Source organism: Rousettus aegyptiacus, unplaced genomic scaffold (genome assembly GCF_014176215.1).
Source record: "Rousettus aegyptiacus isolate mRouAeg1 unplaced genomic scaffold, mRouAeg1.p scaffold_m13_p_9, whole genome shotgun sequence".
NCBI lineage: Eukaryota > Metazoa > Chordata > Mammalia > Chiroptera > Pteropodidae > Rousettus > Rousettus aegyptiacus.
Genome location: NW_023416312.1, coordinates 7,437,400 through 7,464,142, shown reverse-complemented (window position 1 = coordinate 7,464,142; position 26,743 = coordinate 7,437,400). Strand labels below are relative to the sequence as shown.

The 26,743-nt window shown below is 40.4% G+C and overlaps 1 protein-coding gene across 3 annotated transcripts in view; it reads left to right on the top strand.

The window, feature by feature from the left end:
* The window catches only part of SH3KBP1 (SH3 domain containing kinase binding protein 1), a 311,738-nt gene that overhangs the window by 40,085 nt on the left and 244,910 nt on the right, over positions 1 to 26,743 (top strand). For all 3 annotated transcript variants that reach the window (XM_036227145.1, XM_036227141.1, XM_036227143.1), the window contains exon 2: positions 8,529 to 8,686. In XM_036227145.1, the coding sequence (XP_036083038.1) occupies positions 8,529 to 8,686 (158 nt within the window). The remainder of the gene's footprint in view (positions 1 to 8,528; positions 8,687 to 26,743) is intronic.

The following is a 26,743-nucleotide window of genomic DNA, read 5'->3' as shown; positions in this document are numbered from 1 at the left end:
CCCACCCCATACTATCCTTGAGAAAAGCCAGAGTTGAGTTCTGTTACAGTCCTCACGAAGTATCTTGTACTGTAGGGCTCTGTGAATGAATTGTGTATAAAGTTCTTTAAGCAAACCTTTTAGATACCTTATCCATAATCAAATGTGTTTCAGACATCCATGCAGTGTCTGTTGAATAAAATTGGTTCATGACATCAAGGTGTGGCAGGAGGCAGTGTTTTCTAATTTTATGTAATCTCTGAGCTAACATAGTAGACATTTCACTGTTTCATCTTTTTTAAAGTTTAGTTGGCCCAGAATGTTTTTGGCTCTTCTCATTGAGAAATATAGGAATCATCTTCTAATCAGGCACCTATCTTTGGGTCTCCTTTGAGTCTGACCCCTAGGCTGTCATCATAAAGTCAGGAAAAAAAATACCATATCTACTTATCCTCAAGCCATTTTATTACTTAAAACTGTCAAATATTTATATAAATCAATGTTCATGTTCTTTCCTCTACTTGAAAAATGTTACTTTTTAGGTGACTAAACTGTTGACTTAACTGACTTTTTATTAAATTAGTTTTCTAAGCTGCAATTTCTTTTCCCTCCATGTTTTTTGTATAGGAACCTTCTCCGTACACCTTTAGCCAACTATAACCAATTTTCTTTTTTCTTTGCTAGGTTTTTTTTTTTTCCTGCAAAATAGTCTGCACACTTTCTCTGAGCTTTCTTTTTCATTAAAAAAAATCTTTCTCTGGCCAAGTTATTTTTTATCTAGTCTATCTAATTCATCTTCTTAAAAGAGCTGTGCATGAGGGTTGCAAGGGTTAATTTTAGGTGGGAAGTGTTTAATAACGCATTGTTCTTGGCTCCTTGAGGCCCTGGTGAGGCAAAGTCTTCTCAATACAGACTGTGAGGGACTCAATCCCTAGGCTTTGTGAAGCACTTCCCCTTTGAGGGAGCAGGAGAACTCGACTGTGGCCCTGCATCGTGTTCTCATCTTTGAGTGAGTGCTCCTGCGCTGTCAGGGACAGTCGTTATAGCACAGGTGGGAATGGAAAGAAGGCTGATCGCAGTAGCACTTGAGAGGCTTGGACCAGTGGGCCATACTTGTTTTGTGACTAACTGGTTATGGGATCTTAGACTTTTTCTAGTCTTCAACTCAAATGACTAGGCTCACATTTGTAACTACATTTCATTGTGCTGAATGATAAGCTATGGTTTGGGGGTAATGCTTTCTCAGGAAATGCACTCAATCACCAACATTTATTGAAGACCTACTATGTGCCAAACACCAGGCTAGGAGGAGGGGATGCTCAGGTTTGCCCTTTAAAGGCTCCCATCCAGGCAGAGGTCAGGGAGGGCATGTGGAGAAACCCTCATAGTATAGCATGATAATGGCCTGTAAGACTAGTGGCTGTCATTTATGCAACAGCTTCTGTGTATAGTTTACAGGCATCATCCCTCATCCTTGCTACAACCCACTGGACAGATCATCTCCCAATTTTAAGCACAAAGAAAAATGAACTCAAGCAAGGTATCTAGCCCCATGCCACACAACTAGTAAATGTCTAAGGTGGAATTCATTCCCAGGCCTGTAGGCTTCATGTCCTCCATAAAGATGCTTAGATAGGGGTAACGAGAGGGGAGAGATGGGCTGGGAGGCCTGGGTTCCTTGAGCTGTTCTAGAAAGCAGTGTGACAGGAGTGTCCTTGGTGGTGTCTGAGGCCTTCTTTCCTCTTTCACAGCTGGGTTTGTTCTTTCTCTTATTTCTTGATTTATCTTTTCCCTCCTTTCTCTGCTGATGCCCAGTTCTGGGAGCTGCTGTTGGGCTCGTGACAGACATCATTTAACCCTGCAGAAAACTGTCCCTTGCCAACAGTTTGCTGATTCCTGCCCAGGGAGAGAGTTTGTGCCCAGTGGCTTTTCGTTCATTGGGGTCTGTGTTCTGAGCCTGTCTTCTGTTGGGGAAGCTGATGTTCTGTTTTTAACAGATTCAGACCCGAGGAATGACCCCCTTGTTGGCCCTTAGAGGTATGTTTGTGAAGATACTAAAGGTGCGAAGGCCAGCTTTGTCTAATCGGAAGTGCTTGCAGCACCTGGCGCCCTGACCTGGGAAGTTCAGGTCCCCAAACTCTCAGTTTTAACACTACCAGAAAAGCATGGGATGGTGAGACTGGGTGTTGTGCCAACTTGTGTAGGGAAGAGTCTATTTTTTAAAAAGTTGGTGCATGAGTGTATATCCATTAGGGTTCTTTGGTTGCAAGCAACAGAAACCAACTCTCCTTTAACTTAAGTAAGGAAGAGGATTTCCTAGAAGGCTATGAGATGCTTTATAGGGTGGAAGGAAAAGCTAGAGGATCAGGTTGGGGAAAGATGGCAACCAGACAGCCCTAGGGATCCCTGCCTCTCCTGGGAGCCCTACAGGGGGATCTGCTGCAGACATTTCCGGTCTCTCATGTCTGCAACTGTGAGATGTTATTGAGTTCTGTGCTGGTACAGGGCAGGGCAGGTGATGGACGGTCCCATTGGACTGTACTCATGGGGGAGGGGAAATTTCCCCAACTGGCTTCCCCTCCCTGAATGGGGAATGGTCTTTCTCTGGGACACAAGAACAACAGTCAACTACCTCGATGAGCGAATATCTACAGTCATAAATTCCAAAATAGACATCACACAGACTTTGTATTTTTAAAAGCTATATTGTGGTATGAAGTTCTACCCATTTTAAGTATGCAATTCAATGATTTGAGTAAACTTATAGCATCGTGAAACTCTTATCAGAATTTAATTTTAAAACATTTCCGTCACCACCTAAAGATCTCTCATATCCATCCGCAGTCAGTCCCTGTTCCCACCCCCTGCCCTAGGCAACCACTGATGTGTTTTTTGTCTTTTCAGATTTTTACATAGGTTCTTACGTGTTCCTCACTGGTGTAATTTTTTCCGGGTGTTCTGGAAACTATGCTATACATGAAAGAAAAAACAAACCAGTGGCATGGAAGTCCGTATCTCACTGGTCTCGGTTTTCCTTCCTTTTCACTTTAGATTTTCCCTTCTCTCACTTGTACTGCAATTCGGGGGAGCTTAGTCCTAGTCTCGATGCTGCCATTACTTAGCTATCACTGTCTCTAATAAGTCTCAGTCACAAAACCTTATAGGCCTCAGTTCTTCATCTGTAAAATCAAGAAAAGGACTTAAGATTATAATTAATGTTCTATCTCTAATGAACAGCAGTTGTGTCCTTTTTTGGCAAAAAAAAAATCCTCCTGATTTTATTTACATGCTCTCTTTAATCAGAGGACTGGAACAAAACATTAACATTAGAAGTTTATTCTTTAAAATTCACAAAATGAAATAAGTACGAAAATAGTTTAAGTTTGCGACATTTCTCCTTCCGAAATTCTTAAAGCTTTAAACTGCACTGAGGTTTGCAGCAGCATCTATATGTATATATGGATGGAGGAAATTAATTGGCGACTTTCATTCTCCGTCATACTTTGTGGTTTATTCAGATATTTATGGAACTGGACATGATGCTAAGCAAAGAAGGTGGGGTCCTGAAAAAAACAAGGACTTGTCCTAGATGGAGCTTGCCAGTCTGACTGGGGCGAGCCACCCAGAACTCACAGCACAGTGAGCTGAGCAGTAGGAGAGGAAGTTCTGTGCACGGAGGTGGGGAGGCTGCCCCCATCCCCTGGGTCACCCATTGGGGCCTCTGAATCACCACCGTGAGAAGTTCGCTGTGAGAAGGTGCTTGGCAGCTGGTTTAGCCAACCGACGGTTTAAAACTGTGCATTTCATCTTTTGGGGGAGGAGGCATTCCAGCAAGTTTAAACGCGGAGGTCTGAGATCTGGGACATTGACATGTCCTGCCTCTTGAAACAGATCTCTTATCTGCCCTGGCTCTATCTCTTTGAACACATGGGTTTACTGTGGCTTTGGGGTTTGCAGTGACAGTAGATGTAGCAAACTTGTGGAGGCTGGCTTTTGGCACAGCAGGCAGCTAGAGGGTAGTATTTTTCTGACAGGGATATGTTCTTAAATTTTGTAATTTATGGTGTCTTTAAATACGGGATTTTGTTTACTGCTGCCCTAATTATACCTCTGATGTATTCTGCTTAGCTTAATGTTTTAATTTTGCACTCACGCCCAGAGGTAGATGCCCAAAGGGTACCATTAAAAAAAACCTTAGGTAATATTTTACCCTTGGTACAGCTACCTGCAGCTTCCTGAAAGCAAGGAAATAGATTTTGGGGGTGCAAACTTTCTCATAGAGTCTCGTGAAGATTTTCAGTGTGTTTGTGCAATGCCAAGGTCTTGATCTCCTGCCTGCCACATATTATCCTAAACCATCTCTACCCATATAATACCAGCCACATAAGTAATTCCGCATGTTCTAGTAGCCATATTCATAAAGTAAAAAGAAAGTGAAATTAACTTGAATAATATATTTATTTAACCCAACATATCTAAAATATTATCATTTCAACACGCAACCAATATAAAAATTAACGAGATATTTTACACTTTTTTTTCCTAATGAGTCTTTGCAACTTGTATATTTTACTGTACATCTCAACTCAGACTCACTATACTTCAAGTACTTGATAGCCACATGTGATGAGTGATACTGTAGTGGACAGCAAAGTCATGGACCTTTCAAAGGCTTTCAAGGGACACAGGAACGAGCCCTTGGCAGGAGGGTAGCAGAGACATAGCCTCATGATTTATGAGCCCTTAAAGTCATACATAGGCTTCCTTCTCTTAGAGAAACCTGATATGTAAAAAATCATCTTGACAGGAAAGGTGAAGCAGGAAGTGATTATTCATGTTACAAAAGAATTAACCACAGGATCCTTTAAATAGCAAACTCCCTTAGTGCGCTGAAGAATTTGACTCAATTTGCAAAAATGTGATTGACACTTGGCATTTTAGTAGCATCTTTATTGGGCAGAGAACTATCTGCTGTTATAAAATGCAAGCTTGAGGAGTCAGTTTATTAAAGCTTTATTGAGCACCTATTACATGTCATGAATGCTCATAGAGGACCACAATAGAACTAGAGGTGATCCGTACCCAGGAGGCATGTAGAGGGTCACTGAGAGGTGGAGACACAGTGCAGCCTCCACAGAATGGAAAAGCCTCAATGCCATGGGGCCAGGGAGGCCTGGGACAAGACAAGCCAGGAAGGTGATAGGCAGCCAGGGTGCATGTGATTATTTAAGTGTCTGAGAGTTAAAGAAAGGGTAACTAAGGAAAGAGCAGCTCAGTAGGATATTGGGAAAACTCGAAGATTAGGTAGCTATGCTTTATTTATCTCTGAGTCCGCAATCTCTAATCCGCAGCCTTAGTCATAGCAGACATCAATTCAGGTGTGTTCTTGGGCTCATGCAAAGAGGGAGATTGAAGCAAAGCTGGATGCACTTCTCTCCAGTTTGCAGCAACAGGCAGCAGCTGCTCACTTCTTAGTGACCGTCTTCTTGAAGCAGATTTCTTTGTCCTCTTCCAGCTTTACCTTGGTGAAGGTCACATACAGAAGGGAGACAACCAGAATCGCTGTTTAGGAAAGAAGAAGCAAGATTGTGTTCTGGAAGTTGATGAGGTTCTGAGCCCCCAGCACACACAGGGTTTAAGTTCAGTGTCAAGCTGGACCCTTGACCAAGTTCCTCCTTAGCAGCCTCCCTGTCCTCCCTCCTCTCTCCCAGGCAGGTCTTGTGTGCTGCTGCTCCACTTACCACGACTTTCTGTCCCCATCAGAAAAGCTGTGAGCTTTCATGTCCAAGTGCTAAAATGGAGTCAGCCTTGGGGAGCCTAGGTCAGTGTTCCAAGCTTTGTCTTGTTTAAAAAATAATATCTATTATTAAAAAAGTAATTGACTCCACATATACATTTATTTATAGTTTCTGTGCTTATATTACTGTACTAGCTGATTGAGAAAACCCAAGAGAAACTCCTAAATATTTATTATTAGGTTTAGTGAACTTTTGGGAAACGTAAGATTGAGTATTGTATGACTTTTGACATTATTGAAAGATAAAGACATTTGCCTTTATCGTTCAGGTACGTAGTTTTAAATATCTTGCTAATCCCAGTAATTCCATATTATAATTAAGTAACTTACACCTATATCAGGAGTAGAAGAAAACCCATATTACAAACCGTCTTAATAATTTAGAGATTTTTGGTCATCTCCCCGTCAGATCTGATTGGCTTATCCTTGTGTTCGCCTCCCAACATGGCTGGCGAAGAGCTCCCACCAGGAGCTGAGGTGGCAGCTTCCACCATTTTCTTGTTTACTTGGTCGTGTGTTGAGTATTGTCTACAACCCCTACTTTCTTTATGCACATTTTTTTTTCAAGCCCGTCATCCATTTAGTGAGGGTGACTTTAGTTAAAAGGGGTAATAGCCATAAAGAGGCTTTACCAAGGGGCCTCACAGAACTGCAGGGTGCTCCATGGAGGTGAAAGCTGGCGCTGGCTCTGGCACCTGTCCTTGTTGAGTGAGGAGTGCCGCTGTTCCTCAGGCTGCTCCCTGTCCTTGGAGCATGCCTGACTGCCTGACTAGAGGCTAGATGAAGGAGACAGTGTCATTCTGCAAATGGAATCTTAGAGAAGTTAAATTTTTCTCTTTTTAAAATTCAGATAAAATGAGCGTGTTCTAATTTTTTTTTTTCATCGCGTGAACTCATTCCTGCAGTGAGCACATTCCACTTTGCAGAGCACTGGCTCGGCAAATAAGCTTTACTGCTTTGCTGAGCTTTGGGTTTTTTTTTTTAATTGGGAAGACGGGCATCACAATATTGTGAGGATTAAATGAGATACTGTGGGAAAAATGTCTGGCACATAAACAGCAATCACTGTAATCTCACTTCTGGTAGCAGAGCTTCAGTAGATCCAAGCTTTGTCTTGTTTAAAAAATAATATCTGTTATTAAAAAGGTAGATCCGTGTCTAGATAATCTGAAGAAAGCTGTATTTAAACCCACCTGGTTCTGATTGTTCTTATGGCTCACTTTAACTGCCAGGGAGCAGAGCATGGTACAAGTAAACTGGAGTGTTTCTGCCTTTGTACTTGTCAGGTTGGTCTGGAAAAGTTGCCTTGTTTACGCTCTTATGCTCCGCCTTTCTCAATAAGTGATGAGAATGATTCACAAGTCGACTTCATCCTGGGCCGATTGATGACAGCAGAGTTGGCCAGCTAATTTTGGAATGAAAAAATGATGTAGGGGAGGAAATTCCGCTTTGAGTTGCTTGTGAACTGTCTGGGTTCGCTGGCATTATGAGTGGATGGATGAGCACGCCCGTCTGGATGGGGAGGGTCCTCTGATCTGGAAGCACTTTGGGAATTTATCCCTAATGGAGATGCAAAGCCCATTTGGCAGGGGGCCCACTCACCTACTAACCTTTTCCCTGAAAAACTTACCCCAATTTATTAAATTTTTAAAAATTGTGCTTTTTTGCCTCCTATTGAAGAAATCTTTGCCAAACCCAAGATCACTAAGATTTTCGCCTATGCTTACTTATAAAAATTTTACAGTTTTAGTTCTTTCATTTAGGTCTATGATCCATTTTGAGTTCCTTTTTTTGTACATGCACTTCTTATAGAGCTATTTAGCTTTCCCTCTTCCATTATTTTACTGTAGTTTCTAAGTTGCTTATTCATCACTTGGGGTTTTACCCAATTTTGCTACCTTTGTATTCATTCATTCACCATTCATTCATTCATTCATATTAAGCTTCAAATAAAAAAGGACAGAAGACCAATTGAGGTACATGCGAGGCGAGGCCCAAAGTCTAGATGAATTATATAATCCATATGTGGGTAAATTAACCAATCTCTGGATTGATTAGCTCTGCTAATTTGCATTGGCTCTTTGTCAACAAGAACACCCATCTACCTTATGTGTTGCCTCCATTACCAAGTATAAAAACTCACCATAGATTGGGAGTTTTTAAATAGCTCTATAAGTGGTGTTGCTACTTGAGAAGCCATCTGTTGAGAGGGCAATTGTGCCTGCAGATGTTAGCCATCTGAGACATTGTTTTGGCCAGTGGGGTCTCTGTATCAGCTGTCTTTACACATGTCGTCTCTGAGATATGGGCATCATCTCTGTAGAGTGGGAACTATTATCCACGGTTTATACGACCTTAGTTTTGGAGAGGGTGGGGGCACCCAAGAGCCAAACTTGTTGCTGGTATCGCCAGTCTCTGCACTTGGGGAAATGATGCTGGACTTCCTCTGGGGGGCGCAATCGTTGTTGGCCTCATATCGTTGTGTGGTTTACCCACCGAAGTTCCTGATGGCCCTGAGACCTGTAGGTCACTCTCCCTGTTCCTGACCACGGACCAGCACTTTGTGGTTTTTGTGCTGCAGGCCTCAGGTTAACCAAAATCAGCTTGCTGTGTGTGGCCCTGTTATTTTAAGTACTGGTAGAGTGGAAGTTCCTTTAATATAACTTTAGTGACCTTCCAGGGCTGCTGGGTCTGACTTTTCCAACACCCGATCTAAGGTGCTCTTTTTTTGGTCCCTGTTCCTTTCTTTCAGTGGAGGCCATAGTGGAGTTTGACTACCAGGCCCAGCACGACGATGAGCTGACAATCAGCGTGGGTGAGATCATCACCAACATCAGGAAGGAGGATGGAGGCTGGTGGGAGGGACAGATCAACGGCAGGAGAGGTTTGTTCCCTGACAACTTTGTAAGAGTGAGTACAAAGCGAAACCCTTTTCCTGTCTCCTGTGTGGGCTCTACTGACCAAAGCTGTGGGGGCACTTGAAGAATTTCGTGGGCTCTTTTAGGGGACGAGCCTCTTGTGTGCCATCAAGGAGAATACGTATAGCTTTGCCCTAGATATCTGGAAATACCTATTTTGAAATCACTTTCTGAAGGTTAGAATGTTCTCTTTCCAAACTGCGTGCCACTTAGAAAATGCTGAAAAAATGTAAAGCTTGTTAAATTATTTCATTATGTATTTGTTTATTTGCTTTGATGGTTTCAAAGGATTTTACTCTTTTCCGTTCCATGCAAAATGGGAGTGAAACTAGTTTTGACCATTTAAGTAGCAATCGAACTAAATGCAGAATTTCAATCATACTATGATTTTTTACCTTTGTATTCATGTTGCCTTTTCGATAGGAGCAATAATATTTTCTTTTCCTTCATTTTGGCCATGAAGCAGTAAATAAAATCGATTTTTTTTTTCATTAAAGTTTTGAAAATTATGCCCTTTGCTGAAGTCATCTAGGGGTTAATTACAAAAAAATGTAGCTTATCCATGTTAAGGACTCTAAAACAAAACAGAGGAGCAAAACCAAACAAAACAGACTCATGGAAATAGAGACCAAGGGGATGGTCACCAGAGGGGAGGAGGTGGGAGGGTGAGTGAAAAAGGCAAATGGGAATATAGTTAATAATATTGTGATAAATGTGCCTGGTGACAGATTATTACTAGGATTAGTGGGGCGATCACATTGTAAGGCGTAAAAATGTCGAATCACTATATTGTACACTTGAAACTAATATAACCAATATAATATTATATGCTAGCTATACTTTAAAAAGTAAAAAAAAAATTACATATCACACAGCTGTAAATAATAGTTGAAATCAGGTAAAAAAGAGGATCATCTGGAGGCTGTTCCCTGTGGGAAATACCAAGGTCTAAAAGGTCCTTGTACCATAAACTCTACACTGGAGAACACCGGATTGTTCTCAGTGGGAAGGGCTGTGTGCAGATATCCCCTGCGCTTCTGCTGTAGTTTCAGCAATAATAGACCATGACTAAGACTTGAGGCTGTGGGGGCAGGTGGTGTGGGGAACACAGCCCCAGAGAAGCAGGTGCTTCCCTCAAAGAGCCTTGAGGTCTACATGAGACGGTTTTATGGAAAGGGGTTGTCGAATGAAAAACAGCGATGTGGTCCAGGCTTTCATCCCCCTGGGCCCGCTACCTGGACCCTGCCCTCAGTCTAGAGCAAATGAGAACCCAGTTTGATCTTTCTTCAGGATCTTGCCTTAAAGGATCCTGATAATATTTCTTCTCTTCCTTCTCCTTCCTTTCCATCTTTTTTTTCTCCTCTACCTCCCATTATTTTTCCCCCTCCCCCTCCCCCTCCTCCTCCTCCTCCTCTGCAGAAAGCTAGGGAGAGTTCTCTTGGTAACATGCTGATAAACCTTGCTTTCTGTAAAAGATTGTGGGAGTCTAGACAGTTTTTTTCTTTGACTATAGTTGAACCTAGCAGCTCTCTCCCATTTTAAGAGTAGGAAAGTATTGCATCTGGGCCACTACAGATTAACTCTGTCAATGTGTAAATGGGATGAATTCTTTTGCCCTTTTAAACAAAAACCCCAATTTTGGGGCAAGAAGTGTCCTTGCAGTTGGGCCAAATTCTGGTGTGGAAGGAGAGATTTTCCAGATAAAAGGGGGTGAAGATGAAGGAGGAAGGAATGAGAGAGGAGGAATGTGGGAAAGATAAAGGAGGGACTGGGAAAGAAAGAGCAGGACTCTGGGAAGGAAGGGAAAAATGTGGGAAAGAGAGTAGGAGATAGGAAAGAAGAGGAGGACCCTGGGAAGGAGAAGGGACTCCAGTGTTGGCTCCAGTTTTGACAGTAGGCACTATTTTGAAAGCCTTTAACATGTCCTGTTGGCTTAGTGCCCCCTCATTCCAAACCACGAATCCACAGACTCAGAGAACTCCTGAGCTGGACTTTGCTCAGAGCCTAAGGCAGTGTGCCCACTGTAAGCATTCAGGGAGGGCAGTGGGCACCAGGGCAGGACAGCGCAGTGCAGGAGGAGCTCATGCAGGCTTGCTTGGGGAGTACTGGGGAACAGAGGGGCTGCTCACTGACAGATGGGGGCCTCTCTCAACCTTCCTCCACCTGTTTGGCCTTGGGCCACCACAGCAGGCTCCTGCCCCATGGCTTTCATGGGCTTTGGTTCAAGGATAGGCTGGTGGGAAATGGCAGGGAGAAAGGAAGGCCAGCCAGGTTAGGGGTTACCCTGCTGGCTTCCTGCCCTGGGGTTACCTCAAGATGGCCGTGTCCCTCGACCAGATGGTGGCTGCTCCTGTCATGTCCCCTTCTCCCATGCTCCTTTACCCTCATCCCTGCAGGCCTCAGGGCACCCTTGTTTCTAGCCCCAGTTCCTGCCTCAGAGTTTCTCTGTACCTCACATACTTTGTAAAAGTCTCTTTATTAATCCCACTTCACATTACCTAATTCAAGTAGACCATCTGTTCCCTTTTTTGAGCCTGACTACCTCTTCAGGCCACTCCAAAGATTAAAGGAGACAGTGCAAGGAAACCACTTAGCACGTGGCTGGCCACATACCAAGTGTGCCACCGTCCCCTCTCCTCTACCCAGAGAGCCATCGCTCTCCTTAATCACTTGTCATCTCATCTCAGCTAGAGCACTTCCAATGACAAGTCATGTTCTTTGGAGTGCTTGTTTCTCCCAGGCCAGAAAGGCTGTGGCAGGAACGGCTGGGGCCACACCACTTGTGGCTGTCACATTTGGCAGAAAAAGAAACTTCTATTCCTTCAGATAGCTGAGTCTATTTTCAAGTCTTCACCCACTGGGAATGTTTTAGGCCTATTATTGAAAATCCAGTAGGTGGATACAGTGGAGTTTAACAATAACAAAAACTGCTGTAGAGAGTTCTAGAAGCTGAAAATACATCTTTAAGTAATAATCACATTGGCATAAGTTCACAGCTTTGGAAGTGGTTTACGCATGCCTTATTTAGCTAAGAATAATTTGTCCCCAGATTGAATTGCGAAATCCGTTGTTTATTTGTGTGCCTTTCTGCCAGCGTTAACACTGTCAGGGAGCCTGTCTTAAGCGTTTTCTTGATTCATTTATCGGAACCTTAGTGTCCCAATCGAGCATGGGCTCCCAAACTGTTGGGATTCAGTATCCACCCTCAAATCTATATTGTCTCAATTTCTCAAAAGAAAATTACAAACCATTTTGACCTCCTCATTGTTAAAAATGCCTGGGCTTCACCAGCTCTCGGGCTGAGATTTGTTGATACACATAAGGGTACTCAACTAAGCCTCAAGGCCTTTTGGGTTTGTCCATCTTTCTTTTATTTAGTTCTTATTTATTTACTGTACATGTGGAAGAAGAATTTTTTAAAATCCCACTTCTCTCTACTTCTCTCTCCACTTCTTTTAGGATGCATTTTTTCTTTATCCCTCTTCTTTTTAGAACATGTATTCATTTTTCAGGTGAAATTTACATGGAGTAAAATACTAAAGTCATACTCATATGGCTTGATGATTTTTTTACATAAGTGTGCAGCTCTGTAACCGTCATCCAGATCAGCGCTATTTCCATCCCTTGTGCCTTTTCCCAGTCATTCTCCTTCCCATAGGTAATCCATCATGATAAATTAGTTTTGCCTGTACATTAATTTCATATAAATAGAACCATATAAAATGTGCTCTTTTATATATGGCTTCTTTTGCTCAACAACATGCTGTGTATATCAGCACTTTGTTCTTGCTGTATAGATCTAATTTTATGAATATGCCATAATTTGTTTATCCATCCTCCTGTTGAAGGACATTGGGTAATTTCCAGTTTGGGTATTTTATGAATATAAGCTTTGAACATTCTTATATAATTCTTACAGACATGGGCACTGTTTTGTATATATACATATACATGAGGGAGTGAAACGGCTGCCCTTGTCCAGTTTCAATGTATATGTTTTTTGTTGTTGTTGTTGTTTAAAGCCGTGACCTCTATTGAATGGTGGGGGGGGGGGAGGTGTCACACCTGTGCTGGAGCCTCATTTGTGCCACACTAACCAACTGAGCTAATAGCCTAAATCTGGTTGTCTTCAAGTAACTGCCTTATGAGCATGATTCATAAGGGGTCTTGGGGCACAGAACTCAGTCTCACAGGGAACATTTGATTGTCCAGCCCAGGAACTAGCAAAAACTCATTTCTTAAATTGTTAAAAACTTACACATAGAGAGCATGTGTCAAAGTTTTATTGAACTCATTTAATGAGAGAACTAGCAGAACAACAAAACTGATTCAGTGAGACCATGAGAAACTGAGTAACACCGCAGTGGCAAAGGGAATGTTCAAAGAAGATTGCTGTGTTGGATTCCAAACAGATTCATGTCTTAGAGGACGATAAAATCTTAACCTCTGGGATTATTATTTCTACCAGAAAAGATAAAAAGGAAGACACATACCTTATTTTTTTCCTACATATTATCTTTTGACTTTTATCGAGTTGTAAAATGTCCTAATAAAGTGTTAGTTAAATCAAATTACATTTCCAGAGAGAATCAGAAGACCCTGGAGTGTGAGGGGTGCTTATTAGAAAATGATATTGAAAGGTCACACACAGAGCATCATTTTCTGTCTGATTTCCAACTTCTGGATATTTTTTCTGAACAGACTACAATGGATGATAATATAGGGTCTAATACTAGGAGTTACTAGGATGAAATATTCAAAATCATTTACTTAAAAAAAAATGACTGCTCTTCTGGGACCTGGAACTGCCACATAAAACAGAAAAACAGCTGCCTATTAAAGGCTCTTTCTTAGGGTTTCATTTGCCCCATGTTGGATTGAATTACTGGTGTCTTCCTTTCAGAATCTTATCCTCAGATCCAAACAACAGTGTGCTTTAGTCCGGCAAAAGATTGAGAAGCAGCCTTTTTCTGGGTTCTCATGACATTATTCACAGATATGCATTTTTTTTAATGGCCAGCCAAAGGAATTTAAAAAAGAAAAACTCTCAAAACTATAGTTCGGGCCGACATACGTGTATCTCGCTACTTTGGGAGGGGCCTTGGGTGAAGCGCAGTGGGACCCAGGCCCTCGACAACTTGGCGTTCACAAACACGTGTAGAAAAGCAGGAAGCTGCGGTAAGGGTTAAAAGAATGTGCTTGTTGATCTTTGAATTGATCTGACAGTGTCTGTGAGGAAGTGAGCTGTGCTCTCTGCCTGTTGCAGTGTGTAAAAAGTACATTTTACACAGGCCTTGCCATGGAAGGCCAAGGTGGGTTTACTTGTAGCTTGCACGTCTTATGCTGAGTGTAACAGTTTTTAGCTTGGTTTCCTGTTGCCTCAGCTTTCATTTGCTAGGTGTTTGAGATCTCTCTTTGGCATATCCAGAGCCTTTTTTTTTTGTATTTGTTTAAAGTGGTTGGTGAATACGGTTGTTGTTTTATAATCAACGAGGTGAAAGGCCAGGATTTTGCATACTTGTACCACTCTGAGATAAAGCTCAATTACTTTGCTGCTTTCGATTTAAGAAAGAACCCAAATTTGCTTCAACAAGTGGCATAATTTCCAAGTTGTGATTCTATGTTCAGAGACCCCAAACTGGGTCTCTTTGATCAAATTTCACTTAAAAAAATTTCCAACCCAAGGGTCATTTATTTTGTGAATTATATGGAAGATTGTTTTCAAAATACTCATCTCTCTTAAAAAGATAGCAGGAATTTTTTCAGGTGCGTTGCTTAATGTGGAGAGCCTCTTCTTGCTCATAACATCTATTGGTCATGTGCTTGGGTGCGTGAGGTCTGCTATACTCATCGAGGGACCATTTGCTGGATGTACGTTGTGTGCTAGGCACTGGAAGCTATAAGCGTAAATGAGACACATTAAGTGGAATGTTATCACAAATGGAACTTCTTCCACAGGATGACAGTTTTAGCTCCTGTGATCTGGCTTTTGGTCATTTCGTACTCTGGAGAGCATGTGTTAAACATTGTTCTACAAAGATGTTTCTGATTAACATGCCACTTGAGAAGGTTTAGGCTGGCTTCACCAGGCAGCTCTGTTAGAATATGCTAAATGAACCTACAGTTATCTTTTGGCCCTGATTGCTTGTTACTCTATGGAATAATAATGGCTACATTGTATTCGAGGCTTATGGGCTGATTGGCATTGTGGATATAATCTGCCTGTGTCTATCTGTGTACAGTGACTAAAATTTATTGAGCAATTACTATATGCCAAGCAGGAAGGGCCCAGCCCTTCACATGCTTTATCTCATTAAATCCTTATACCACCCAATGGCATAGATACTGTTTTTATTGTGCCCATTTTTCAGAAGAGGTAACTGAGGCATCTTAAGGTAAAAAGACTCACCTGTGGTCACACAAGCTAGTGAGGAGTAGAGAGAGCACTGGAACCCAGGCAGGCTAGCTCTAGAACTTGAGCTCAAGCAGGCAGAATTTTCCGTGTGTCCAAATTGTCCTGAAGGGATTAAGCCCCTTACTATTATTGCGTGCTGCATTACGCCTTCCTTCCATGAACATCCAGTCATCATTTTGCATACATGTACCACTCTGAGATAAGGCTCACAGTTATTTTGCTATTTATGTTTTAAGAAGGAATCACAACTTCAACAAGCGACACAAAGGAGAGATTTCCAGGTTGCTCTTCTATATTCATGGTGGCTAACTTATTTTCTGAATTTTAAAGGATTCTCTTAGAAATCAGCTATTTCAACTTAAAAGAGTAACCATTGCCTAGATTTATGGGCTTCTGCTGTTTTTCCTAACAATTCTGAAAGCAAGATGATTTGGCAAATATTTTATTAATTTGTAAGGAAACTTATTATTTTGCAGTGTTTAGGATATGCTTTTCAGAAGGAGCTTGACTGTTTTTTCTATCAGTGGCAAGTAACCCAGTGTTTGACTATCTAGTTGTTCCCCATCCGTGGGAGCCTTGAAAGCAACCAATTCCAGCTCAAATTATTCTTTAAACTTTGAACAAATAGGTTTCTTTTTTTAGAAAACAAAATCCTGAAACTAATAACTGGAACTCATTAGGAGCTGTTGTGAGAAATGTTACTCCAAGAAGGGTCTGGAGTAATTAAGGACAAGTATGTCACCAGTGAGAACCCACACCATTTGACAGATTCCTCAGATTTTGTCGCTGTTGCGGAGCAGAAAGCATGTGTGAGGAAGGTGTCTTGTGACTCAGGGAGAACAGTCCCCTGACCGAGTTGATCTTGGTGATTATGGATAATGGAGTCTTATTTTCTTAATGACAGGATTATCAAAAATGAGCTTAGAAACGAACTTGGAAATCATGTGTTTCAACCCCCAACTTTCTAGCAGATCAAAATCTAAACCAACTAGGATGTTGCTGTGATCATTACTGGATATTTAAACTTGTGAAGTGTAGAGGTCCCATAGGGCACTCCGTGCAAGTGGGTCTCCAACCTGGCCCTGCTCCAGGCACGCTGCATAGTCAGAATTTTGGAGTGGGGGCAGGAGTTGGGATAGGAGTCTTAGAATATTTGTTAACGTTCAGGTGATGATGCTGCTTGATAAAGCTTGGGAACTCCTTTGGCAGCATAATCTTTTTAAATCTCTTTTCTCAAGCACATGGATTGGTAGCCTGTGACCTGTGGTTCTACATTTGAAAATATTATTAGTTCTAAAGTACATATACACACACAATCATGCTGGAAATTGTAACAAATATTTACTACAAATACATAAACCACATAGCGATATATAATTATTGCTCAATCTGAGTCCATTAGAATTAATCATTCTAATTGCAGAAACTCTGGACTAAATAATGAATTCCATCCTGACCTCTACGCAGTAATAGTGAGTGAGGTAGACAGAATTTCTTGGAATGGTCCCCAAGATTGTACTTCCAAATCTCCAGAACCTACGAATGTGATGAGTTTTCATTCCAGTAATTGTATCATATGGCTCAGTTAACTTTTAAAATGGGAGGGCCTAATCTTATCACATGAGCCTTTAAAAACAGAGAACTTTCTCTGGCTAATGGTAGAATAGGAAGTCAGAGCGATTCAAAGCTTGAGAAGGACTGAATGCTTTGAAGATGGAAGAGTCGCATGGGAAGGAATAGGGTGATTTTATTGGAGCAGAGAGTAGACCTTGGCTGCAAAGAATTGAATTCTGCCAACAACCCGAGTGAGCTTGGAAGTGGGTTATTCTCCCAAGCCTCTAGATAAGAGTCTAGCCTGGTTGACATTTTGATATCAGCCTTGTAAGACCCTGAGCAGAGAATCCAGTTGAGCCTACCTGGACTTCTGACTCCCAGAACTATGAGATAATAAATAGATATTGTTTTAAGCTATTGAGCATATGGCTTAAAATACAGATAGCTAATGGCCTAGGGCAGTGCTGAGTAGGGAATCTGGAATTTCATATCCTACTTGGTGGCACCAGACAAGCCATGGCAGGTCTCCCCTCATCTGCTGGCATGTTGTTAGTGGTGACCAAATGGGGAATCTGGACTTCCACGCTCCTACCCCTGGCTCAGCAGTAGTAAGTAGCCTCCCTCATGCATCCCACTAGAGAGTGGGAAAGATCTTGCAGAGGAGGGAGCTGGAGAAAGTCATTAAAGCTCCATAGGAAGTCCTCGGCAAACTCCTGCCTAACCCATACATGAATCTGACTAGAATGAACATGCCAAGAAGCTTGAGAATGGAAACTGTGGTGTGGACTACCATCAGCGTGACTTCTAGGGAACACAAATGAAAAAGACCAGAATAGCAGTGCAAGGGCTCTGGAAACTAAACTGTCATTGAAATCACAGCCCACAAAAGTAGCTCGGGACCTGCACGGTTAATCTAAATAGGGTTACTACCTGCTAAAATTTAACTAGGATCTATAGCCTTATAATATAATAGTCCAAATGCCTAGGACACACACACACACACACACACACACACACACACACACACACACACACACAAAATCACTTATCATACCAAGAACCAGGAGACTCACATCTTAACTGAAAAGGCAATCAACAGATGCTAATATCAGGAAGACTCGGATGTTGAAATTCTGACGAAGATTTTAAAGCAGCCATAAAAATGCTTTAGTGAGCAATTAAAAACACTTTAAACAAATGAAAAATTAGAAAATCTTAGCAAATAAATGGAAGATATTAAAAAATGGAAATTATAGAACTGGAAAATAAAATCACCATATTATAAGTTCACTGGATGAGCTTAATAATAGATCAGAGATGACAGAGGAAAGAATCAGTGAAGTTCAGGACAGATCAATAAAATTTACCCATTCTGAACAACAGATAGAAAATGGGAAAAAATGAACAGAGCCTCAGAGACCTATGGTATAATAACAAAAGGTCTAACATTTGTATCATTGGAGTCCCAGAAGGAGAAAAGTATGGAAGGAAAAAGTATTCAAAAAAATAATGGCTTTAAACTTCCCAAATTGGGAAAAGGGATAAGCCTTCAGAATCAAGAAGCTGAGCAAAATTCAAACAGGATAAACCTGAAGAAATCTATTTCAAGACACATCATAATCAAACTTCTAAAAACTAAAGACAAAGAAAAAACAGAAACAACACATTACCTATAGGGGAAGAATGATTTGAATGACAGTGTATTTCTCATATGAAATCAGAGTTCGGAAGGAAGTGCACAGCATTTTCAAGTGCTGAAAGAAAAGAAAGGTCAACTCCGAATTTTACACCTAATGAAAAATATCCTCCAGGAATGAAGAGAAAATAAAAACATTCTCAGATGAAGTAAAATGGAGAATTTGACAATAGCAAGCCTACCCTTAAATAATGGTTAAAGCAAGTTCTGTAAACAGAAAGGAAATAATAACTGAAGGAGGCTTGGAAACTTAGAAAGGAAAAAAAACCATGGATGGGTAAAAATAGGAGTATGTATAATAGGCTGATTTTATCTTCATTAGCTTTTAAAATTATTTTTGATGGTTGAAGTATAAATTATAGTATGGTCTGGTTTGGTGTTCGATGTATGTAGAGATAATATATGAGAAAATTATATTTAAAAAGTGGGGAGAGTGTAAAAAGACTCAATGGAAGTAAGGTTTCTACCCTTCACCTGAAATGGGAAAATCTCGATACCAGTAGTCTGATAAGTTGTGTATATATATATTGTAATAGCTTTAAAAAATCTAAAAACCACTGAACATATAATTAAAATTAAAAACACCAAAAATATACAATGAAACATAGTCAAAAAGACTGGATAAATCAAAATGGAATTTTAAGAAATGTGCATGTAACTCACCAGAAGGCAAGAAAAAGGGAAAAGAGGAATGATAAACAGGGAATTAAGAGAAAACAAATAATACAATGCCACACTTAAGCCCTAACATATTAATAATTACTTTAGGTATAAATGGTCTAAATAGAGCAATGGAAAGACAGAGATAACTGAACGGGTAAAAAATGTGACTCAACTGTGTTTTATCTACAAGAAACTCACTTCAAATGTATTGATATAGGTAGATTAAAAGGGTAGAAAAAGATATACCATGCAAACATTAATGTCAGAAAGGCAGGAGTGGCTATATGTAATATCAGATACAGTAGACTAAAGAGCAAAAAAAAAAAAAAAACTACCTGTGACAAAGAACATTGCACAATGATAAAATTGTCATTCCACCAAGAAAACAGAGCAATCCTAAATATGTATGCACCCAACAACAGAGCTCTGAAATACATGAAGCAAAATCTGATAGACTTGAAAGAGATACATCCACAATTATAGTTAGGAACTTCAACATCACCCTTTCAACATTTGAAAGAACTACAATAGGATATTAGCAAGGATATACAGTAACTGAACAACATCATCAACCAGGCAGTTCTAATTTATGTTTATAGAACATTCTACCTACAAACAGAATAAAACATATCCTTTTCAAGTACTCATGAAATATTTACCAAGTAGACCATACCCTGGGTCATAAAACTAACCTCAATATATTTAAAGGAATGGAAATAATATAGGGTATGTTCTCTCACCATAATGTGATTAAATTGGAATTCAATAACAGAAAGATAATGAGAAAAGCTCCAAATACTTGGGAATTAAATAACACACATCTGAATAATTCTATGGGTCAAAGAAGAAATCTTAACGGAAATTTAAAAAAATACATCAAACTGAATGAAAATGAACATATAATGTATTAAATTTTGGGGGACATAGCTAAAGCACCTCCAAGAGGAAAATTTGAAGTAAAGGTTTACATTAGAATGGAAGAAAGGTCTCAAGTCAATAATCTAAGCTCCCACCTCAAGAAACTAGGAAAGTAAAGAGAACCAAAAAACCAAAGGAAGCAGAAGAAAGGAAATAATGAAGACAAGAGCAGGAATCATTGAAGTTGAAAACAGGAAAATAACAGAGAAAATCAGTGATAAAGCTGGCTCTTTAAAAAGATCAGTAAAATGAATAAACCATTAAAAGGCTGACAAAGATGAAAAAGAAGACACAAATTTCAAAATTAGGAATAAAACAGGGACTATCACTACAAGTCCTGTAGCTATTAAAAGGATATGAAGAGAATGCTGCGAAGAATTCTACCCACATACATTTAAATGAAATGGACCAATTCTTTGAAAACCACAAACTACTAAAACTCACCCAGGATGAAATAATCTCCTTTTCCTATGACTATTGAGGAAATCGAATTTATAATTTAAAAGCTTCCAAAAAAAAGAAATCTCCAAGCCTAGAGTGTTTCACTGGAGATTTCCACCAAACATTTAAATAATTAGCACCAATTCTACAGAAATCTCTTGCAGAAAATAGGAGAGAATGCCTTCTAAATCATTTTATGAGGCTAGCATTACATGGATGCCAAAACCAGACAGACAGTACCCCCCCCCCCCAAAAAAAACCCCTATAGATCAGTATCCTTCAAGAGCATAGATACAGAAATCCTCAACAATGTAACAGCAAAACAAATCTAGCAACATATAAAAGAGTCATATACCATGTACACTTGTTTATTCTCGGTATGAAGGAGATCTGTTAATATAACCCACCATATCAATAGGTTATGGGAGAAAAAATAGTCACAGAATCATATCAATTGATGCAGAAAAACACGTGACAAAATTCAACAGCCATTTATGTCAAAAACCCTCGGTAAAGTAGGAATAAAGGGGAATTTTCCCTGCTTGATAAGGAGCATCTACAAAAAAACCTACAGTTAACATACTAAATGGTAAAGGACTGAATGCTTTCTCCCTAAGAATAGGAACAAGGCAAGGATATCTGCTCTCACCAGTCTTAACATAGCACTGGAAATCCTAGTCAATACATTGTTGAGAAAAGAAATACAAGGCATGTGAATTGGAAAGGAAAAATAAAACTGTCCCTTTTTGGAGATGACATGATTCTCTACATTGAAAATCTCAAGAATCTACAAAATAATACTGGAACTAGTAAGTCAGTATGCTCAACTGATATGCCCAACAAATATGCCCCCCTAATTTTTGACAAAAGGGCACAAGCAATTCAGTGGAGGAAGTATATAGCCTTTTCAATAAATGGTGCTAGAGCAAGTGAACATCCATAGGCCAGGAAAAAAAAAAAGAACCTCGGTATAAACCTTTTACCTTATAAAAATTATCTCAAAACGGATCATGGATTTAGGTGTAAAACATAAAACTATAAAAGTTTTAGAGTTAAACAGGAGGAAGTCTTTAGAGTGTAAGCCTAGGCTAAGAGTTCTTAGACATCACACCAAAAGAACATTAAAGAAAAAAATTGATTGATTAGACTTCTTTAGAATCAAAAACTTTGGCTCCGTGAAAAACCCTGTGAAGAGGATGAAAAGACAAGTTACAGACTGGAAAAATATTTGCTAAACACATGTCTGACAAAGAACTTGTATTTAGAATATATGAAGAACTCTCAAAATACAATAGTGAGAAGCTAAAAAATCAAATTAAAAATAGGTAAAAGACATGAACAGAAATTTCACCAAAGAGGATAAACATGGAAAATAAGCATATGAAAAGATGTTCCACATCATTAGCTATTAGAGAAATGCAAATTAAAGCCAGAATGAGATAGTACCACGTATCTATTAGAGTGGGCATTGGAATGGCTAAAAAAAAGTATTGATAACACCAAATGCTGGCGAGGATGTAGAGAAACTGGTTCTCTTGTGTATTGCTGGTGGGAATGTAAAATGGTTCAGGCACTCCGCAAAATATTAGCAGTTTCTTTAAAGCTCATTATGCATTTGTCACATAATCCCACAATTGTACTCTTGGACATTCATCCCAGAGAAGTAAAAATGTATGTCCACATAAAACTGTACAGGAATGTTCATAGTCGCTTTATTTATAATAGCTCCAAATTAGAAACAACCTCAATGTCCTTCAGTAGATGAATGGTTACACACACTCTGGTCCATCCATACAATAAAATACTACTCAGCAATAGCAAGTAATGAATACAAGGAACAACTTGGATGGATCCCAAGGTCATTGTGCTTTATGAATAAAACCAATTTCAATTGTTATATACTGTATGATTCCATTTATATTAAATTCTCGAAATGACAAGACAGTCATGTTGGAAGACAGATTACTGGTTACCAAGGGACAGTGGCAGAGTAGGGGAGGACTGGTGGGACTATAAAAGAGTAGCACAAGGGGGTTCTTTTGTGGGGATGGAACAGTTCTGTATCTTGACTTTTGATTCTGATGGTGGTTACGCAAATCTGCACATTGGATCAAATTGCATAGAGTTACACACACACACACACACACACACACACAAATCAGTGCACAGAGAAATTGACGAGACTTGAATAAGATCTGTAGTGTAGCTAACAGTATTGTACCAATGTCACTTTCTTTGTTTTGATATTATACTGTAGTCATATAAGATATCATCACTGGAGGAAGCTGGGCGAAAGGTTCACGGGACTCTATCCACTATTTTTGTAAGTTCCCATGAGTATATAATTATTTCAAAATAAAAAGTAAAAAAAAAAAAAAAACGTCACTGGGTTTCAACCTTGGTCTCACGTGGGTGTCACCTGGGAAGCTTTAAAATATCCCGATGTACAGTCTGTGCATCTGTATCTCTGGTCATGGTCCCAGCACTGCTTTGTCTAAGGATTTCTGACTCTTACTATTGTTTTTCTTTACATTAAAAAAGCCACATTCCCATCTACCACAGTTTTCTATCCTGTCCCGGATGTTCCAGTCATCTCTGCACGGTCACATTCTGTCATTGTGTTGTGATGTTCATGGATGGAATTTACAGAAGTTCCATCTCCTACTCCGAGAAGGTATAAGGAGACATTACTATTTGGCCTGTCTCTGGTTGGCCTGGGGACTGGGAGAGCGAATGATAGAAGCAGAATGGAAGGAGAGAAGAGTGAAGGAAGGAAGAAGCGAGGAGGTGGGCAAGAGAAGGTACAGTTCTGGGAGACTATGCTGATGAAAGGGCCTGGATGCAGGACCCAGCCCTGGGCCTCGTCTGGGCATACTCCTCCCAGGTCTGCTCTGATGCCCCAATTGCTTCTGCCTCACACTGAGGCTACACCGAAGGTCTTGAAATGCAAATCTGCTCATACCCCCTTTTCATGTATCCCACATATTCTTAAAATCTTTCCTTAGCCTTCCCTTGTTTTTAGGATAGAGGCTAAACTCTTGAATGTGATCAGAGTCCTATGTGTTGTGACCCCTGCCTTTCCTTCCATCCTCATTGTCCACCTCATATTCTTGCACCCCATTAATACCTTCTCAGCCCCGGAACTCAGCTCATGCTTTTCCAGGGAAACCTTCTTTGACCTCCTGACTACTACAAATGCTTATTTTCTACAAGCCTTCGTAGCGCCATGTTTCTCTCCTCAGTAGCACTTGTTACTCTTGGGGTTTTCAGTCTGTGTTTGTGGCTATTCGACGAATGGCTTTTTTCCCTGTTGGACTGAAGTTCCAAGGCCTCTGTGCAGCATTGTGTCCTCGGTGCCTGGTGCACAGCAGTGCTCATCCATATTTGTTGAATGAGTGACTCTCTTTGTTGCTTGTTTCTCTGCACTTGTGCTTATTTGACACCACTGGGAACTTAGCTCTTAAATCTTTGGATGATGGTGGCAGTGGCCTCTTAAATAGCCCATGGTCTTAGGTTTTGAGTTTTAGAAGCAATATGGCTTGAGGATTTCCAAAGGAACTAATCCTCCTGGCCCCTAGCAAATGCACCTGGGACAGGTTCAGTGGAGGAGCTAGCAGTCAAACTGAAGATGATATACTGAACAATGGTTGCAGGATTCCATGTTTAGTTGCTGGTTGTATACTTTGTTTTTCCATTTACCAGGGGAGACTTCATTGCCTTCTGATAAGATACTATATAACCTTAAAATTTGGGGCTATAATAACGTATACAGCAATATAGAAAATATGTATGCTATAAAAAGCACTCTTAAGTAATTTTATATGCGGCATGGTATACAAACCACCAAATTTTGTGTATAGGAGGAAAAATGCTAAAATGCTAAAATGTTAATAGTGGATGTTTTGTTTATTTCTGAGATTTAAAAAATTCTATTTAAAATTGAAAATTATTTTGATCTGATTTATTTACTTTTCCTCAGGAATTGAGGTACATTCATCCTTCAACTTCTTGTGAATGAAGTACTCCTCAGGTGTATGTCGCTTTTTCTAAGTTGTTGTTTTTTAAATCCCTCTTGTCTTCTAAGTGAATAGGAGGTTAATGAAACTATCAAATGAGTTGGGGGAATTGATTTCTTGCTGTGTAATTTGGTTTGAATTTTATCAGGTTTGTAGATATCTGAGTGTGTAATGATATTGCATCTTTGTTTTATCACAAATTGTTGATGTAGAGCATCAGTTTTGGAATCACAGCTAAGCTCTACCACCTTGGGCAAGTAAATGAAGCTCTCTGAGTTCCATTCATTCATTCATCAAATGTTTATTGAGTGTGTACAGTGTTCTGGACACAAGGGAAGACATTGGTGAATAAATCAGACGAAAATCTCCGCTCTCATAGAAATTACATCCTTAGAGGGGTAGATGGACAGTAAACCATAATAAGTAAGTTAGATACTATGTTGGTGGGAGAAAAAAGCAGGGGACGGGGGCTACGAATGGCAGGGTGGGATAGCAATTTATGATAGGGAAGCCAGCAAAGGCCTCACTGGAAAGGTGACCTTTAAGTCAAGACTTGAGGAAGTGAGGAAGGGAGTCCTGTGGGGATCTTCCAGGAAGAGTCAACAACACATGCAAAAGCCCTGAGCAGGGAAAGTCCCTGGTGTGTTGGAGGGACAGCAGAGACAATTGTGCTGGTGGGGGAGATCCAGGGGGAGAGCAGCAGGAGATGAGCTTAGAGGGCATGGGGCCCCAGATTGGGGAGGGCCACTCTAAGACTCAGGACTCTGAGTGAGATGGGAAGTAATCAGAGGAGCTCCGGGCAGTGGAGGGATGTGACTGGGGATGCTCCAACTGGTTCCTTCTGGCTACCGTGTTAAGAACAGACCACAAGGGGCAAGAATGGAAGTAGAGCAGCTCAGAGGCCAATGCAGAAATTCAAGGGCGACCAGAGGGGTGGCAGTGGGAGCGAGAAGTGGTCAGATTCTGGATATTTCTGAAGGTAGCACCACTAAGATTTGCTGTTAGGATTGGATGTGTGGTGAGAGAGAGGGTGTGATGACCCTAAGCTTTTGATACTGAGCATTGGGAAGCTTGTTAAGGATATGGGCTGGAGTTCAGGAGCCAGGCCCAGGCTAGAGATGGGAATCTGGGAGTTCTTCATAGCCCGGACTGGATGAGGTCACCTGGTGGTCAGGATTGTGGCCAGAGGAGAGATGAGCCCTGGGCACCCCAGCATCGAGACTGACAGGAATGGCAGGGTGAAGAAAAGAGCCAGGCAAGTGAATGTTCTAAAAGACAGGGGAAGAAAGTGCTTTGGGGGAGGGAGGTGGGGGCGTGGGAGAGTGACCACCTAGGTCCAGACCCCTCCCCCAGGTGGCTCCCATGCAGCTGTGCAGCCTCCGAAGGTCCTCCCCTCTCTGAAGCAGCTTCTTCATGTGTGAAAGGAGACAGTAGTAATAACCCGGTAGAATTTTGTAAGGGCTGGTTACTTGATTGTGTTCCAGATACTGGGAAGCTCTAGGAACACAAGGATGAATAAGTAATAATGTATGTTGAGTTCAGCTACACATTATTATTAATAATGATGAGCACCTGGTCTAAAGGGAATTCATACTAGGGGCATTTTTGTCTCCTTTACAAAATTAGTCCAAGTATTGGCATATAAGTAGAAATTACTTTTTTTAACCAAAAAATGTAACACTCTTCTATTTTCATGTACTTAAGTTCAGAATATCTCTAAGGTTTTTTGAAAAACCAGGATCAGTATTATAGGAGCTCTTAAACCATTGTAAGAATTAGAATGAAAAAAATTAGGATCTCATCCCTCCAAGTGTACACATTCTTCAGGCTGATAAATTTTGACTTGAAAAAAAAAGTCACCATCTCCAAAAACAGGAAGAACATTCCAATTTTATACCACAGAGTAAATCTGATGCATCACATGAAATCTTTATTTGAGGAAGCCTTAAGGATTGTGTGCCATCTTCTTACGTTTATTAAAGAATATGCAATAGAATAAATGCTACTTCTTTGAAATAAAAATAGTAATTTTTGGAATAAAAGTTTGTGAACAAGTTACATGATGACTAAACTTTAAATTTTTAGATTTTCAACTCATCCATTCAGCTTTTACTTGGTGCTGACCTTTTTAAAATAATAGTTTCATTTAAAGTACCATTAATTGCGTTTTCAGGGTGAAAGTAGAGGCCTGTGGACAAACATCTGTAGCATTCATACTATTGAAAAATCTGTCTCTCCCCTTCCCCATATCACATACACCGTGTGCTGGAAGAAAACCTGTTATCTTTCTACCAAGTAATTTTAACCTTTTTTTGCTGTGGCCTGTGACCCTGATCAGGTCGGTTG